This window comes from Corythoichthys intestinalis, chromosome 14 (assembly GCF_030265065.1).
Source record: "Corythoichthys intestinalis isolate RoL2023-P3 chromosome 14, ASM3026506v1, whole genome shotgun sequence".
Classification (NCBI taxonomy): domain Eukaryota; kingdom Metazoa; phylum Chordata; class Actinopteri; order Syngnathiformes; family Syngnathidae; genus Corythoichthys; species Corythoichthys intestinalis.
The window spans coordinates 48,988,152-49,007,666 of NC_080408.1; the positions used below are offsets into that span (position 1 = coordinate 48,988,152).

Below are 19,515 nucleotides of genomic sequence, written 5' to 3' on the forward strand. Positions count from 1 at the left end.
GTGCAAAAAGTCTCAATGATGAATTGATTCCGATTTACTCTTTTGGATCACATGTGAAAAAATAGGCAAAAATGCTGTTTTTCTCCAAAGTAGAAACAGATGTCAAATGCCTTTGATTAAACAAAGATAAATCTGTTCGCTTTCATGGAGCTCGGCAGGAATCTGAAATAATTTCCTGTTGAAATTCCAACAATTTAGACAATTTGCCTTCTAACACATTTGCTGCCATCGACAACATCAAATGGCTGACACTGAATGAACGTGTTTCCGCGCCATTTACGGTGATGGTCACATTTTTAAATGTTATCTCGCATTTAATTGCGAAACTGTCACACTATTTTATGTTAACTCACAATTAATTGCAAATTTGTCACACTTTCAGGATTAATCACAAATTAGGCACATTTTCTTAAGCGCTAACTCATGATCAATCAACTCATTAAGTGCTGTTGACAGCAATCAACTCATTAAGTGCTGTTGACAGCAGTAAACAAATCCATTTTAACTGGGATGGCTGTAATTGAATTGTTCAGTGTAATTGACTGTTTTAGTCACATTTATTAATGTAATCTTGCTATTAATCGTAAATATTTTATGGTAACTCACGAATAATAGCAGTTTCATCACTTTAACTGTGATTGACAGCGATAAGCATAAATTAGCTTTAACTGGGATTGTTGACATTGAATGGTCATGTGCTCTTTCACCTCTCCCAGTCAAAATGGATCTGACATCTATTGCTGTCAATGGCAGCATTTTTCGAGCAAATTTGGTTATTCTATCATCATCAATGGCAGCCAGTGAGTTGAACATAATGTGCAATGTGGTCTTGATGTACTAACTGGTAAGAAGGTGGTCGAGAGTCTCCGATGCCGCCTGTCCTCTCCATAGGGGGCGTGGCCTCCAAGTCTGCCACTGAACCAGCGTCTGTGTGTGCTCCGTCTCCCGAGACCAGCTGTGAACGGGCGGAAAGGGAAAAAGACAATATATAATAAAATGGAGCAAAAAGGCATCGATCTTATTTTTTTCTCTTTAGCGTCACATCTTCAATTAGGTCAAATGAATCATTTCTAACCACAAAACATTTTCAATTGCTTAAACTGGGGTGTCTTAAACTCAGTTTAATGGTTAGTACAACGATACGTTGTCTTGCGTCATTAGCCTCAATGTAGCAATGCTATTGCTGTACAATGAGTATTATACATTGGTACCTCTACTTACGAAATTAATTGGTTCTGGAAGTAGTTTCGTCACTTGAAAATTCTGTAGAGACTCGTTTTCATAGTAAATGCCGTAATCCAGGGGTCGGGAACCTTTTTGGCTGAGAGAGCCATGAACACCACATATTTTTAAATGTAATTCTGTGTGAGCCATACAATATGTTTAAAACTAAAAATACAAGTAATATGTGCATTTTATGTAATTTCAACACTTTTAAAGTATAATAAGTCTCTGAATTATTTTTAATAACTTAGAAATAATAATAACTAAATAAAAGAATAATTATTAAATAATATTAAAATAATTATTTTAATATTTTGTGTCCACAGACAGACTGTTGTACTTACGGTTTTAAACCAGCAGGGGGGAGGTGTTCGCTACGCGGCGTGCATGGGCAAGAAATATTCGCATTTTACAGCGAATAAGAAGTCAGCCGTCTTGGCAGCAATGTGAGACAGACATTGTAAACTAGTATTTTTTTCTTGTTTGAGGTGAGAAAAAGAGTATAATTTGACTGTGTATATTAGCTGATTGCTTTATTTTATGATGATTGTGATGTGTGCTGTGTGTTAATATTGTTCAGAAATATGATAATCGTTAAGTATTGTAATGTCCGTAACTATTTGAGGGCCCTTAAGGAGGCCATCAGACGGCAGAGTAGTGACGTAGTGGGAAGCAAGGAGGAGAGAGCGTACGGCGTGAGAGCGAAGTTAGCATGTTGCGGATAACGCTGTTATTTTGTTTATTATTTCTATTGTTGTCACGATAAAGTGGGAAAGTCATCACCGACTTCTCTCCCTATTTCCCCATTCGGGGATATTACAGTATGTTTATGTGTGACTGCAGATGTGTTTGTAATGGCGAGCGGATGACGAGTGAATACTAGTCGTGTCTAAAATGCAGAAATTATGTTTTGTCACAAAAACTTGTATTTGTTTAGTAATATAATTATGTAAAAGTCCACATTTTAGAGCGTATAAGCAATGAGCCGTCTGTGTGAAGCAATGCGAGACGGACGTTTTTTTTCCGTTTCAGCTGTACAAGAAAAATGAAAATAAAGCAAAATTAAATGTGAAGCAACAGACTGAAGCATTTCATCCCTGTCTGCACCACTCCACAGATCCATAGCTATTATTTCAACCGACTGCCACACGCATCATCAGACTTCAGACGTTCTCCACTGCCGCACCTGTAGTGTCCCGAATGTCGCCTGATCACTGGGTTTGCCAATGGGAAAAATGTGAGCGCCCCTTACTGGTTGCTCTTTTTAACACTTCCCCTGTGGCTCTTACGCTCGCCAGGTTTCCCCCGAGGTCCTAGCGCCGTTGTCATTACATAACAAAACTTTTATTTTTTTATTTTTTTAAATAACTGAAGATTTGTCTGCGAGCCAGATGCAGCCATCAAAAGAGCCATAGGTTCCCGACCCCTGCCCTAATCCGTTCAAAGTCCCACAAAATTCAGCCATAAATCTTTTATAATGCATAAAAATGCATCAAAACATGTAAGAAATACATGTTACAATTAGATTATTGCATAATAAATAAAAATCAGAGTTGTGAATAATGTAAAAAACCAAGAATAAAGAATAAAAGTTAATACACTCATGTAAAGTTGTCAGAGCACGAAGGAAGAATGAAAAGGACACTGGGATACACACACACACACACACACACACACACACACACACACACACACACACACACACACACACACACACACACACACACACACACACGCATACAGTAGAGGTCCCTCTTAGCCAACTGGATGACAGTAATGCAAGGCAATAGCCAATGGAGGAGCATGAGACGATTGCCAGTTTTCATCTGATGAGTGGAGAACGCAATAAAAATGAGCCATCGTTTCAGTGTTATGTTCACAACTTGTGACATTTTCTTATTGTATGTGTAGTTAGCCTGCATTGAAGCAGTGTTTGGTTGCAAGCATGCTTGCTTGTTTTTAAACATAATGTATGATTTGCTTTCTTATTTTGGCAAGAGAGAATATGCAATGTTACTTTAGCCCTCTAAAGGTCTGTGCTGAGTTATCATCACACACTAAATGGAACTCGTAGTGTTGGTATAGCATTCGTTAGCGTTAGCAAAGCGTGGCGAGCGTCTCTTTAACGTTCACAGACTGTTGCATCCGGGTCGGTATAATTAACTTAAAATAATGTACCGTTTTCCTGTTGAGTGTGTACTATCATAAGAAGTGCTGCGTTTGGTGGTTTTGACATAACTTGGTAGCTGTTTATACATCTCGTTTTTAATAATGGTAGTAGTTTAGGCAGCCCTGCTCCTGAATTAGTGCTCGTATGAACCTGGTTTTGATTATAATAGTTTGCATACATTCTTCAAAACGTTTGCGGTCGAATTTGTTGGAAAAACCTTTGTTTTTTTTTTGTTTTTGTTTTTTTTTGCAGACGAAATCATCATAAGCATTCGTCGGCGAAAACTAGACTAAAACAAACCTATTTTGAAATGACTAAAATATGACAATGTCTAAGAAGTATTTTCGTTCAAAAGACTGACGAAAATAAAAAGGGCTGCCGAAAACAATACTGCTTTTTACAACAATTTGATGTCAAATAGGGACCGCATAACACTGTATTGCCCCGCGGGCTGCAAAGTCAGAGGCCCCTGGTTTAACTCGCATGTTACATTCACAAATTGCCGCTTTAAGTCATTCAATCGACATGCTAAATGCGAAGAGACGGGTAGTGCAAAAATAAAGCATTCATTTGCAGAGATCGTTATCCATGTGACACTGCATCCTTTGTGCAAGTTTGTTTTCAGTGAACTTGATTAAGCTGCGGTAAAAGGGAAACGCTGATTTGATTTATTCAGGAGGTCAGTTGATGTACACAAAGATGGGCTATTAAACAATCATTTGATGGACAAAAAAAAAAAATCAGCTGCCAGAGGGTGTTGGCCTGCTGCTGCTCTGCTGTGGTGATAGCAAGCCAATAAGCAAGCCCGAAAGACCCCGGAGTGCCATCAATCATCTCATTGGAACAACACATCGGCCAGTGGAAGCAAACAAACTGACACATTCTAAACAAACAACACAGACATATTCCAAGTCCGAACACAACAACTCTACACACTAAAACTTGGGAATACTGTTGTCACAATACTAAAATTTTCAACTCGATAACAAGAAGGAAGAAAAAAACAAACAAACACGACACCATTTACCTCTACTGACAATGACAGACGTGCAATCATGTGTAGGGCTGCAGCTATCGATTATTTTTTTAGTCGATTAATTGATGAACTAGTTTGTTGGAATAACGGAGTGATCGGCTAAGGAACACAAAAAATTAAAATACCTGAAACTTTTTTTAAAAAAAATAAATGAGGATCTAAGTACAACAAAAGAACAGTTGGCTAACATAGCAAAAGTCTGCTAGCTTAAATGCTATAATATACTTGCGTGTTTTTTTTCCTCTTAACAAATGGTTCAAACACATATTCCAACAAAAAAACGGCTAAATATGCCTATATACAAAATTACGAATGCATTAAAAAAACACTCAAACAACAGCTCGAACAAAAACTTAGCTTATGTTGGTTTTAACAGGGAGCAGCTGGATTCAGCCATGTGAAATGAGTTATGTCATATTTACTGTTGCCACTGGAAGGCAGTGTATCCACCCAAATCAATAAACCTAAATGCACACACTTTCAAAACAAACCATTACAACCCCACTTTAATTAAGCGAATACTCGGAGGAGCAAAATTGAATTTGAATCTTTTTTCTCATCGAATACTCGAGTAAATCGATGAATCATTGCAGCACTAATTATGGGGCATCCTTCTGCTGTAAACTGAAACGGGTTTGTTGCTAGTAGGCTAATTCTCATGAAGCTATACCTAAACTATGTCTTAGAAGATTTTAGGGATAGCCTGAAAACCTGAAATAGGTAATTTTTAGTTAAAAGATGGTTATGTCTATTCAGTGGTTAAATTGGGATTTGACAGGTGGGGGAGCCCCAAAATTCAGTGTTTGGGTACAGTAGGGAAAATGACATACATGATACCTCTGTGAAGTTGGCCACCTATCAGACACAAATTTATAGAAACATCAAGTTATTCGTTTGTACTATGAAAAAAACATTTACAATTCTTTTATAGGACAAATTGAGGTCAAGCAGCCCCCCATATGATTAAGAATGGCTAAAAATGGTGCCAATCATTTGTGCTACGTTTGTGCTGTAAAAATTTTCGTTTGTGCAGCTATCGTTTTTGAGACATTGAGATATTAATTTCCAGTGACGAGTCATGCAGTCCCGAATTTCTTGCAAAATGGACTTGAAATGGTGCCATTCGTTCATGCTACGTTTGTGCTGTAAAAAATAGTTTGTGCTGCTATCAGTTTATAGATATTGAGATATTAATTTCAAGTTGCCTAGCATCCAAGCTCCTTGAAGTGGGAGGGATAGTAGCGAACATTCACTAGTGATTAACTAATTCCAATTCACAGCAGAATGATGAAAAGCTTGTTTCTCTGTTTATTACTTGAATCGTAGAATGATTTCCTGACCAATGTATCGATAATTTTTGTCTAGCCATATCGTGAGATCGTTATCGTGAGCCTTGTATTGCAAATTTTTTCGTATCGTGAGGTACCCAGAGGTTCCCACCCCTAGCTCAAACTGTTGATGACAAAAAATGACCGAGTCATTATAGCATTCTGCTATTTTAAGCTAGCTTTGGTAAATATCCTTTATTACCGTAATGCATAGCTTTCATGTGAATCACCCGGTAAACGTCCAAGTCATTTGAAGTGGGTGTTCATTCGCTGGCAGCCCACTTCAAGTGAATTGGATGTCTTCTGCTGTCAATGGCAGCCAATATTTTAATAAATGTTAGTTTTTGTATTACTAGTCCATACTTCCACGGCTCACCATCCAATTTATTTTGTGGGGATATTAGCGGTTTTGTATTTTCCGTGTTTTTTTTTATTTTATTTTTTTAATCTATTTATCTTTATGATCTGTTGAACCTGGGAGGACAGGCAGTGAATGCTCATCTTTAAATGCCATTGACGTTGCCAGACATCCAATCCAGGGAGCGAATCGCGCCCTCTTGGTCAAAATGGATTGAATGTCAAGGGGCCTTCAATGGCAGCAAATTAGTCAAAACACACAAAAAAGAGGATGTGGATCATTTTTAAGTCAGTAAAAAACTATTCATCCACTATCCAAATAGTTGTTTGTTAATGTGATAATCGATTAGTTGTGGATTATTCAATCATGGCAGCCCTACACACAATACATTCATAAATGGAATTGTCACTTTAGGAACCTGAGCCCCCATTTTTCTGAAATAAAAGGCAACTGTTTACGAGGACACGGCCTCACTCCATCTCTTATTGACTTTAAAATTGGATTATCAACAAGTGAAATCACAGGACACAATACGTTGGTAAAACAGGGAGGGGCCAGGAAAAAAAAAAAAAAAAAAAGACTGAATGCCTCCAACTAAGCTTAAATCTCTCGGGTAGATTTCAAATGTACGAGCTCGCGCTCAGCAAATTTTATGTGTAAAGTTAAAGCCGATTCTCAAGTAGGGTTGTCAAAAACATCGCTGCAGAATTTTTTATTCAGATCGATCTGACTGCAAAAGTATTGATACGCTACGCAGTTATTTGTTTTTGCACATTACCACAGAATACCAGTTTGAGTTTGCAATATTCTTAATAATATTTCTTTTCTTTATTTGGCCCCAATGCGCCGTCGTAGAAACGCAAATACGTGTTTCCATAGCACAATAAACGTCTCTAAATGTAAAAATTGTCTGATTTGTGTATTCCTCTCACCTTTAATCTAGGTAATGAATCAAAAAAAGATGCATGCAAACATCTGCGCTTTGGCTCTGAAAATCGATACAGCACTAGTAGTAGTCAATAGTAGTCAGGTCCAACTTTTCTCCATGCAGTTTTTGGTTTCAATGCACATTTGCAGCTATAATGTAAAAGCCAGAGTAATATAACGGTAAATATCATATATGCGGCGACTGACTGACTTCCAAGCAAAAGTAATCGGCGATGAGTCAACCGTCAAAAGAACAAATTTGCTTTAAAATGGCTAGAAACATGAATAATTGCTGCATTGGAAACAGCGGCCATTTTGCATGTGCGCTGCTGGGTTCATCATTTTATAATGACATTATCAGGAAGATGCTCTGGAAAGGAAATCCGGTTGTGAGCCAACAAATGGAATTCATTTAGCTCTTTCTCCAGACGCTAACCAGAGAATCAAATTTGTTGTTGAACTCATCTGTTTAGCATACCTAGCTTGCAGGCCAGAAAGTACAACGGCGGTCGCATAAACACTTCATTTGCCAGAACATTAAGTGGGGATGAAATGACAAAGAAACCTTCTTGGACTTGGACGATAATGCACCCTGGCAACCAGAAGTGGGTGGACGCAGGAGTTCAAAAGTTTGAAGAGTTAAGACGGAGAAACTCGCTGACAGTCACACAAACACACATGCGTGCCTTAGCAACCGCAGCCTGGAATGTCAGAGTACTCTTTATTACCTCCAACAAGTACAAACCCAGAAACAGGAGGTTGTGTTTTCTATGTACAGTCCAAAAAAAAAAAAAAAACAAGCTGAATGTCATTCAAGTTGTACTGTTTGCAATCCAACCAAAATCAGAAAACCTTAAGGTTGTCACAATGCTAAAATTTTCACACAGGATATTTTTTTTAAAAAACAGTCGACGGCATTTTCGATGCTGAATAAATTTTAAAAAGCCATTTTGTTCAAATCCATTTGGATTCGGAGAGGGCGAATGAAAGTTAGATAAATTTTATTTTTACCTATTAATACTGGATTTATTTTTACTTAGTATTTTTAAGGATGCCCCGATCCAATCACATAATTGGAAATTGGGCCGACTGCGCCATTTTTCCGAGGATCGGAATCAGGTGAAAAGGATCAGGGTTTCAATGAAAAAAAAAAAAAAGTTTTTCTGCTTCATGCTCGTACAGCGCCACAGCCTCTCACTCTCCCTCCTGCTAAGCAGTGTGGCCAAACTGTCCAGCTTGTGTTTGGTACTTAAAGTTAACGATGATTGGCAGGTTTATAGCTTTGATCTTGCCAGAGAAGCTTGGCAGCTCTACGATCAAAGGCACATATCTGTCAATCATCGTTTGTCTTGCTTAAGTGTGCTTGGCAACTCATTGTGAGAGAGGCTGTTCTCTGCAGCGTGAGCATCAAAGCGTGAGTGGACTCACTCAATGAAGGCTTTTATAAAGAAAAGCATTTTTCTATATTATTTTTGTGTAACAATAATTCACATTATGAACGCAGCGCCGTGGGACATTCAACTTTTTAAATAAAAAGAAAAAAACTTTTTCGGTATCGGATCAGGACTCTATCGGCAGATTCTCAAAATCAGGTGACTCGGACTCGAGTGCAAAAATATGTGATCGGGACATTTACAATTATATTCTTGATTTATTATTATTATTATTTTTATTATTTCACTTTAGATTTTTTCATTCTTTACTTTTTTCATTTTCATATAAATATTGAAAAAATATATTACGTGCATGCCAAACTAATACGACAATCTACTGTTAGAATACTGAAATTCCAAACTCAATATTAATACTCAAAAATACTTGAGACCATTTTTGATACAAACCCAAAATTAAATATTTTTTATTAACTCTTTCAGTGTCCAGCGACGGCACTAGACGTTCAATCCATAGGGCCTTCAATGGCAGCCATTGCTGTGGTAATATCTGAGAATTTATACTTTCGACAACCCTAGAAATCTTGCCTTTCCACATCTGGTTACGCAACACCTCAAGCATCCACAGAATTCATGGTCCGTCTCAGTTTCAGATTCTTCCGACTGCAAACACCCTGAACTTCTTTTTGCTTCCATCGCAAACATTAAAACAAACTTGCTGTTCGCTCAACTTATGTGCACTTTACCATCATCTGGCATTCATGTTTGGTCTTTGCAGAGGCCAGAGACTTTTCCACGGTGGAACCAATTAATGTCCAAGATTTACGTCTAGATCATAAAACTCAGAAGCCTCTGAACCAAACAAATGTGGCGAGACAGAGCCAAAAAGACATTTGTAAAAAAATGATACAATTTGAACTTACCCATGACACCACACGTCCATTAAAGCAGGGTAATTTGGCGTTGTCGTCAGATATTTCCTCTTTTACCACCCTGTAAAGCAAACAAAGATGGGTTTCAGTATTTTTTTACCGACATAAAAGCAGTCTTGGAGTAGTACGATCAGAGGCTTCCTAGAGGCAAGGATGGGCGAAAACATCACTAAAAAATAGGAAAACCTGGTACCGTTAAAATAAAAAATACTTGGCAAAATCACTTTTTGCAGTGCAGTACAGTACTATGTATTTATTGCCAAAACAATATAAACTACCACCGTTTTACATGCTACGGAGCCCCCGAGTCCCAGGGATGAACTTTTTAGTTTTTAAATAGTTTATCTGTTCCCACAGTTTAGTAATCTGTACACACAATTTACTAGAGGTGTGCATCGGCACTGCCCTCACGATTCGATTCGATTACGATTCGGAGGGCCACGATTCGATTCAATTCGATTCAGAAGGTCACGATTCGATTCGGTTCGATTCGGCAATGCATCGCGATGCCTTAAAGCCTGGGATGCATTAAAATTTTAAAGCAAAGCATATTTTTTGTGAATCATGAGGCAACACAAGCGGTCAGACATTAAACAACTTTTTATTGGCTCTTGTGTCACTCCTGGTCGAAGTCAAATATATATTAAAAAAAAAAAAAACAGATCACAGCATTTAATTGGTGCTTTGAATCTTTGAATGAGACCAGGGCTTTCGCCTTTTTTTTTTTTTTTTTTTTTTTTTTTTTTTAAACACACAATATAGCAGCCTTTCACATAGTGCAACATCTGAACCCCTGTGCAAAATCAGTAATAACAGTCACTGTATTTTAGTCACAACGACCCATCAATAAAAATATTCAAGTAAATATTAAAGAAAACGACAAAGAAAATATTGTAGCGCAGCAGCATCTTTATCGCAATATCAATCCAGGGATCAGTTCAGTTGCAAACAAAACATCAACTAAATTGCAATGTAGAACAGAAGTAAAATGTAGGCCTAGCCCACTATATATGAGCAATCAACTTAGAAATGCAATCAGTAACTTCCACATAACAATAAAAAAATAATGAATTAAAATGAAGTGCAGCAGCATTTTAGCAGCCATAACAATCTGTTTCAACATGAGGAAATATCAGTTGTTTTGCAATCGAGAGAGCAGAGAGATAGTAGAAGTTATATCGGGCCTAAAAAAAAAAAAAAAAACAGCCCAACCCGACACGGCCGCTGGTATTGAAGCCTGACCCGGCTTGGAGTGACGCGGAAAAGAAAAACCCCCGTAGCAGCAGCAATTTATTTTCATTCCTTCGAGTTGGCAGAAAAAACGCAAGTTTTCTTAATGTTTAAATAGTCAACATATTTTTATGTTCATTATAAAAACATTTACACAACGAAATAACGCTGGGAAAGTTTAATATAAAAAAAAAAAAAAAAACATGCGATTTTGCAGACACACAGAGGAGAAGATTCAAAAGGATCACATTTGTGTTGCCTTTGTGTGCATTGTTTTGAAACAATTCTAATTGTTTTGAAACAATTCTGATACTGCTTATGATCAATCACAGTATCAATGAAAATGAATTGTAGCCTGGTGATTGGGTATCAGCCTCGCTACTATTCATTTTCATTGATACTGTGATTGATCATAAGCAGTATCAGAATTGTTTCAAAACATGCATAAAAGTGCTTCTTCACAAATTCTCAGTTGGCAGAAAAAAAACGCAAGTTTTCTTAATGTTTAAATAGTCTACATATTTTTATTATCATTATAAAAGCATTAACACAATGAAATAATGCTGGGAAAGTTTAATATATATATAAAAAAAAAAAAAAAAAAAAATCATGCTATTTTGCAGACACACAGAGGAGAAGATTCAAAAGGATCACATTTGTGTTGCCTTTGTGTGCATAAATAAAAGTGTCTTTCGGAACGAATCGCAAGTGCCACAGCGGCGGACAAGAAGAAAAAGCCGGTGGCGCCGTGCACAAGCAAATGAACAATATAGAGAGCCTGCTCTCGGTTTTATCCTTTTTTTAATTTTTTATTATTATTATTTTTTTTAAAATATATATATAATTTATTAGTCCAGCGCGCAGCCCAACCTGACCCGACCCGAACATGAATGCTTAACATTTTGTGCTAGACCCGACCTGTTCGGGTTCGGACACAAGATCTAACCTCTAAGAGATAGGACATAACATAACAATGGCTGAAGCAGAGAAAGAGGGAGCGTGAAAGATTATTGATGCACCTAAGACATTGAAAGCAGACATCTGGAGACATTTTGGCTTCTACGAGGTTGGTGAGAAACTTGACCAGAGTTATGCAGTGTGTAAAAAATGAAACATGAGAATACAAATGGGGAAACCAAATTGCATCACCGGAATTGCGCAGGGAAGATTTTTGAACGTACTTATATATTTTAAAATGCGCTGAATCGATTCGGCTTGTTGCCCGCATCGAATCGAATCGTCCATGCCCCGCATCGGGATGCATCGCCGCATCGATTATTGTTGACACCACTACAATTTATTAATCTGCACCCCCACATTATTAAACTGTGCCCACGGATTAACCCTTTAACACCTAAGCCTATTTTGGCCGAATTTGAATGCATTTGATGTTGCCTTTATATTTCAAAGAAAAAATTGTTCACAATGCCCAAATTGGGTCCCTTTTTTAAGGACACCTTGAACTCCATGTCCAAACTGTTGTTTTCTTCACTGACCAATTATAATCCACATTTTGAACCCAAATAGACAAAAAAATCCCAAAATATTTTTTCAAAATTTGTAATGTTGATGTCCCATTGACAAACAAACATGCTCGACCAAACGTTTTGAAGCTTGATAATATTTTTTCTACTTGTTAGGATAAACATTCAATAGAAAAAAATAAGATTGAATAGTTTTATGTTTGACAATTCAACACAAACAGCAAGAATGGTCATAGGCGTTTTTGGCCTTTACACATACTATGATCAAAACGGGTTATATACAGTGCAAAATAGTGAGAAAAAAAAATATATATATCATCTAACACAAAAAGGGTTTGGAGGATATCTCTTTGTGAAGTTAGGTACTATACCCATCACCTTATCTAAAGTATATACGTACATGCAACCAAGCTTCTCGAACACTCATCTTTATAAAATTTGCAAAGATTATAGTGAAGAAAAAAAATATATAACATTGAAAAATAAGTATTTTCAAAAATATTGACAAGTCGTTTAGTTCAATTCAAAATTTTCTGGCATACGACCCAATAAAGTTTTTTTTTTTTTTTTTGGCGAACTCAATAAAGCTTCTGCATGAACAGGTCACCGAGCTGCGTCTCACACAACGTCACACAGCCTACTCTTTCGCCGTTTGCGCGCTGCTGTCAGCCTGTCACTTCTACTCGCCGAGACGCCAACTCATCCCAGGAAAACAACGACAAATACGGCTCATCTTCTTCTTTGAGTTAATGAAATAATGCATTAGCTTGCGCTAAATTTAGTTTTAGATTCATTCTGCACGTTTCAAAGTCGCTCGCTCAAACTGGCCGTTGCTTGCTTCAGCATGCCTCCTTTTCCTTTGTTGGCTTCTAACTCGGAAATTTATTAAAAATGTCCACATTCGGTTCGTCCTTCTTGACATCACAACGGCTCTTGGGATATATGTAGTCTTTTGTGCTGCTTTTGGTTTTGAAGAATGACAAGAAATGATTGAAATATGGAGATAGATACATGGTCCATGCAGCGTTTTAATGCATATTTATGAGTGCAATAAAAGTATAAAACTCAAAATGACATTATCTCCCGTTTTTCATGGTCGATTCGATTGACTTCAAATAAAAACTGGTGTGGACATCAACTTCCGTACTTTCAAATGAGACCAACCAGCAGCACGTGGGTGACGTAATTACAGCGTGACGAAGCTTCAAAGACGACATGCGTAAACGCGTCGCTGCCGACACGTTCGGTGTTAAAGGGTTAAACAGTAGTGGGTACAGATTACTAAACTGTACCCACAATTTATTAATCTGTACCCACAGTTTAGCATGTCCCGGAAATAGTCTTCAACAATTTGGTTTGGTAAAGACTCCAAATGCCAACGGACCAAGCAAGCAGATGCATACGGCTTGCCCTTCATGAACAAAGTTGTTTTGAATAGTAACTTGTGTGCACATGTGTATAAACGTTCAAATGGATTGGACATCTAATACTAATAAACTCATTCCTATTCACAGGAGGATGAAAAGATCTTCTAATTCTGTTTATTAGTTGTACAGTAGAATATCCTAGAATGATTTCCTTAACTAAGTAATGATAATTGTTTCATCACCATATCACGTGATTAGGGTTTGTAGCTATCGAATATCTACGCTGCTGGCCAAACGTATTGGCACCCCTGCAATTCTGTCATATAATCCTCAATTTCTCCCAGAAAATGATTGCAATTACAAATGCTTTGGTAGTAATATCTTCATTTATTTTGCTTGCAATGAAAAAACACAAAAGAGAATGGAAAAGAATTTAAATCATTATCATTTTACACAAAACTTCAAAAATGGGCCAGAGAAAGGTATTGGCACCCTTTGAAAAATCATGTGATGCCTTCTCTAATTTGGGTAATTAACAGTACCTGTTACTGACCTGTGGCACATAACAGGTGGTGGCAATAACCAAATCGCACTTGCAGCCAGTTAAAATGGATCAAAGTTGACTCAAACTCTGTCCTGTGTCCTTGTGTGTACCAGATTAAGCATGGAGAAAAGGAAGAAGACGAAAGGACTGTCTGAGGACTTCAGAAGCAAAATTGCGAGGAAGCATGGGCAATCTCAAGGCTACAAATCCATCTCCAATGACCTGAAAGTTCCTGTGTCTGCCGTGCGCAGTGTCATCAATAAGTGTAAAGCCCATGGCAACCTCCCGAGATGTGGACGGAAAAGAAAAATTGACTTCAACGAAAGATTGTTCGGATGGTGGATAAAGAACCTCAACTAACATCCAAACAACTTCAAGCTGTCCTGCAGTCCGAAGGTACAACAGTGTCAACCCGTAACATCCGTTGGCATCTGAATGAAAAGGGACTCTATGGTAGGATACCCAGGAAGACCCCACTTCTGACCTAGAGACATAAAAAAGCCAGGCTGGACTTTGCCAAAACTTACATGAGAAAGCCAAATACTTTTTGGAGGAATGTTCTCTGGTCAGAGACAAAAGTAAAGCTTTTTGGGAAAAGGCATCAACAGAGTTCACAGGAAAAAAAACGAGGCCTTCAAAGAAAACACACAGTCAAACATGGCTGAGGTTCCAGGATATTTGGGGGGTTGCTTTGCTACCTCTGGCACTGGACTGCTTGACTGTGAGCATTATGAAGTCTGAAGACTACCAACAAGTTTTACAGCATAATGTAGGCCCAGTGTGAGAACGCTGGGTCACCCTCAGGGGTCATGGCACTTTCAGCAGGACCATGACCCAAAACACACTTCGAAAAGCACTAGAAAACTTCTAAAGTGGCCAGCAATTATTCCAGACCTGAATTCCTTAGAACACCTGTGGAGATATCTGAAAATGGCAGTTTGGAGAAGACACCCTTCAAATCTCAGAGACATGGAGCAGTTGGCTAAAGAAGATTCTAGCAGAGCATTGTAAGAAACTCATAGATGAATACCAGAAGCGGTTGTACGCAGTTATTTTGTCTAAAGTTGCACTACCAAGTATTAGGCTGAGCGTGCCAATACTTTTGTCCGGTTTTGTGTAAAATGATAATGATTAAAAAAAAAAAAAATCATTCTCTTTTGTGTTTTTTCATTGTGAGAAAAATAAATGAAGATATTACTATCAAAGCATTTGTTATTGCAATCATTTTCTGTGAGAAATTGAGCATTATCTGACAGAATTGCAAGGGTGCCAATGCTTTTGGCCAGCAGTGTATATGGTAAAACAATACTGTATGAATTCACACTTCTAGCTACAATCTGCATTTATCCACTCTATTAACAACGCTAGCCACAAATAATGAAGACCCATTGCTTAATAACAATTCTGGTCCCGTGATATTCAATGTGGCAACGGCAACAATTTAATCCCTGACTTTATTTTAGCTGCCGATTATCCAGACAACATCTGCATAGTACTAAGGATTAAGTACTCATCCACCAAGCGCTGTTGAAAGACATACATATAAACACTGACCCTGCAGAAAGTGGAACGACTGCTACGAAAAACTTCTGCTTGACTGACCGCTATTTTTTATTGTGATCCTGTCCAACTCGCAGGTGTATTTACAGAGTATCTCTTTACCTTTCCCCAACATGAATAGTAGTCCTTTCAAAACATTTTGCTCATGTGCCCAAGTTGCTGCCCCACCCTTGTTTGAATTTGACCAAAAAACAACTCAAGGAACCCGGCTAAAGTGCTGAAAATAGAACGTCTGCCACTTCGAAAAGCACACGTATACTTTTTTCCAGTTTTAACACAAAGGGGCACGGCTGTAAATCTGCCAGAATGATGAACGCTACATTCCTAAGTCCAACTCAGCATTCCTCTGACTAATGGACAACAACAGCAGGGGCCGGCTGGACAAACTAGCTTCGACTCCAAGTTAGCGTTTGAACTTCAGCCTGTTAGCACTAGCCATACATATCCCCAGGTGCCGACAAAGGTGAGGCTTGTAATGGGTCATATTTTTGACTGTTTTCAACCTCCTCTAAAAAAAGAAAAGTGGGCGTTTCAAGGGTCATTCGGAATTTTCGGCAGGGGTCGAAAAGCTGCAAAATATCAAATTACGTCTGCGCACGGAGAAATCTATTGGGGCATATATTCCATATGCCTGATATTTTAATTCACTGGCTGCAATTGACCATGATAGATTTCCAATTCATTTTGTCTGAGAGAACTGGAGTTACAAGCTTGAACGGTCATATTGTAGTGGGAAATAAATGTCATTTGTTCGTTGCTCAAAATGTTCTGCTTTTTGCGCAGAATGTCGAATGCCAGTAGAAAAAAATCCCGAGTAAGACATGGGTGCCCTAGTTATTGTAGAAGTACAGTCTAGATTAGAGGTTCGTCAATCACAATCTTCTGGTTGATCACCTATTTTTGAAAAGCCTGAAATGCTGATCAATTTTTCCCAATTCCATTTTCTTTTTCATAAAAAACAGCATGCACCTTATTCTAAATATTAATCTTGTTTTGTTGTAAAACATTGAATCCTGTCTGTTTATTAAATTGTTCTTTAAAAACTACTAAATTCCAATTTCCTTCACCAAAAAAAAAATAAAAAAAATGCAGCAGTATAAAAATCACAAAGTTTCATGAAATTGACATATTTTCTGGAGAAGAGAACTATGAAATAATATAAGGTCATTGTCTTTTTTTGCATCTTACTACTTTTTCCAATGCTGGAAGAGTTAACATGAGCCAAATGTGAGCTTTCACTGAAGAGGGAAATCCCAGTACATTGATGATGATATACAGTAGTACTTTTACATACAAATTTAATTCGTTCCAGGACCTCGTTTCTAAGTTGAAATGGTTGTATGTCGAGCGGGATTTTCCCAAAAGAAATCATAATTATACGATTAATTCTTTCCACAGCCCAAAAATCTATGCTAAGCCCTTAATAACTACTGCTCTTACAATTTCAAATAACAATTACACATCACAAAACAAATAAATTATAAATACAAATCGGAATACTAATAATAATGTAACTAATCAGGTTCTAATGTGGCAGTTGTGTTTTGCACGTTGTTCCAGATCGTAACGTGTGACAACAGAGAGAGAGGAGCGGAAAAGTTTTTACTTTGTTGTTGTTGGCGTCAGCTACGGTTGATCATCGCTGTGTCTTGTTGCACAAGTTCTGAAATAAATGATTAAAAACCTGACGAAGCCGGCGACTTTCTTGCCAATGTTACAATAATAATTGTCACCTCAACTTATAAAGACTGGCGAACGAAGGTCGGAGGATGACTGTCGAGATCTTAAGACATATTTCTGCCGTATTGTCAACACTGTTCACTGACACGGACACCACGCTCATTTTTTCTGTTATTTCCATCTAAATGTCAATGGTTAGAATCGCCTTTTTCCTTTTTTCACCACCTGCACCAACCTTCTTGGGACCCATGTAGATTTCTCTCACAAGAAAATCCGCCGTGCCTCCATCTTGCGGGAAACAATGAAATTGCTACGCTGTCATACATGGTCGTATTTCGAGCACGTTGTCATATGTCGAGACAAATGACGAGTCAAATTTTACGTCGAATGTGGAAAGGATCGTATGTCGAGGTAGCACTACACCTCCAATCATGTGGCTCTTTCTATCCTTCTGTTGAGAATTTAAATGAGTTTGTCACTCGTAGACATCCAGTCCTTTTGAATTTACTGCAGTTTGTGACTAGTAGACATCAATCCATTTGAAGTGGAAAGGCTGATAGTCTATCGCTATCAATGGCAGCCAATGAATTAATAGTTACAGAACGTAGTAGCTCTATTAACGTAAAATCAAACATAAGATATGACATCATTGTCCTAGCAGTAAAAAAGTTACTAGTAAAACTGTCAAACAGGTTTGGAAAAAGACAGTAGCTATTGGAAATATAGTCACTGATATGAAATGCATGCTTGTCCTACTTGATCAGAGAAATGTCAACGTATAGGCGGCAATACTAGCAAAAATACAAACAGCGAAACAGTCGTTAGCCAGCACGCAAAAATGCCACACGAAAGTAGACGGGAAATGTCACTGATAATTCAAAGTTTTGATGTTGTTGTGTTAAAACCTTCTTAGTGACTAGTGGGGACAAAGAGCGTAGTACAAGCACAGTATGACATGGAAACACGTTCCATTGGGGCCTGCCTGGCAAACGACGTATGACGTTAGCCTGTTAGCACTGGTTTTCTGTCCATATCCGCCAGCTGCTGACAGAGGTGACGCGACATAACTGCTTGTTTTTCCAGCGTATCTAAACATGCTTCTTCAAAAGTCTAATATATAATTTGGAACTTTCGACATGAGTTGACGAAGCTCCCACCAAAGCTAATTTAGTCGGTGTACGACAAGCTAAGCTTGCCTTGTAGGCAATGTAAACAAACGGAACGAACGCCAGTGAGGTGTTAGCCGCTAACAAAGGAAAGCTAACGTGGCTCTAGCAAGTGGCCAGGTGAAGTGATGACAAGCCAGCTGTTGGCAAGCCGCAATGATGACACACTAAAAATGGACGTCATAAAGAGTTCATAGAAACAGTTACCCGAAGTCATCATCCATAGATTTGAAGAAGAACTTGTAATTTGGCTTCTTGAGGACATTTTTGAAGTCTGCCAAAGTGACTTTATCCGCCGGTACAGATAATTTCACCAGATAGGGTGTCTCCTGGTCGTCGAGGTGGTAGATAATTTTGGTCTCCCCCATCTCGGAGCGCGACTGAGTCGAAGAAGCAGGCGCGGCGCATCAAGCCGAGGGCCCCGGCAGGCTCCCTCTCGGGCCCCGACTCCCCGTGGCGCTAAGGCGGCTATGCCGTGGTCCTACCCGGCTTTCCCTCGCCGTCCGACTCGCTCGCCTTTTTCCACTGAACGCTTCTTATTCCACTGCGAAAGCTTCGGACATTTTTACACAGGAGGCGTCACGATACTTTTCGTGCGTTCGGGAGGACTCAAACAGATTTGGAAGACGAGGACACACACAAAAAAAAATATACAAAAAAATTGCACGACCGTCGACTCTCGCTAGCTGCCAGGCAGCAAACTCAGCAGCATTGGTAGTTGATTAAAACTGCAGCAATCATCCAAGGCTGTCTTTAAAGGACGCCATCTATTGGAAAGGAGGAGAGGTGCAGCGATCTACGGATGCCAATTTTAAAATTTTGTGGCTACAAACTTTTTATTTAGCAATCGTTTGTCAACTACTTTAACCCTATCAAGGACCGTGGTCACTACTTGAATATTAGCAATTATTAGTTTATTTAATTCTCGTTTTTTATAATTACGAAATTAATACAATTAGTGCTTCAACGATTCGCTCGAGTGATTCGATTAGAAAAAAGATAAGTTAAATTTGCTGCTTTGAGTATTCGTTTAATTAAAGTGGTGTTGTAATAGTTTGTTTTGAAAGTGTTCGCATTTAGTTTTATTGGTTTGGAAGGATACACTGCCCTCTTGTGGC

The 19,515-nt window shown here is 38.3% G+C and overlaps 1 protein-coding gene across 1 annotated transcript in view; it reads right to left on the reverse strand.

Moving 5' to 3' along the window:
- The window catches only part of LOC130929563 (segment polarity protein dishevelled homolog DVL-3-like), a 54,537-nt gene extending 35,392 nt beyond the window's left edge, over window positions 1-19,145 (reverse strand). Inside the window, exons 1-3 of the mRNA XM_057856802.1 lie at window positions 18,605-19,145; window positions 9,358-9,427; window positions 843-955 (exon numbers count right to left, since the gene is read on the reverse strand). Of these exons, the coding sequence (XP_057712785.1) occupies window positions 843-955; window positions 9,358-9,427; window positions 18,605-18,765 (344 nt within the window). The 5' untranslated portion in view covers window positions 18,766-19,145. The remainder of the gene's footprint in view (window positions 1-842; window positions 956-9,357; window positions 9,428-18,604) is intronic.
- Between the last annotated feature and the right edge of the window lie 370 nt (window positions 19,146-19,515).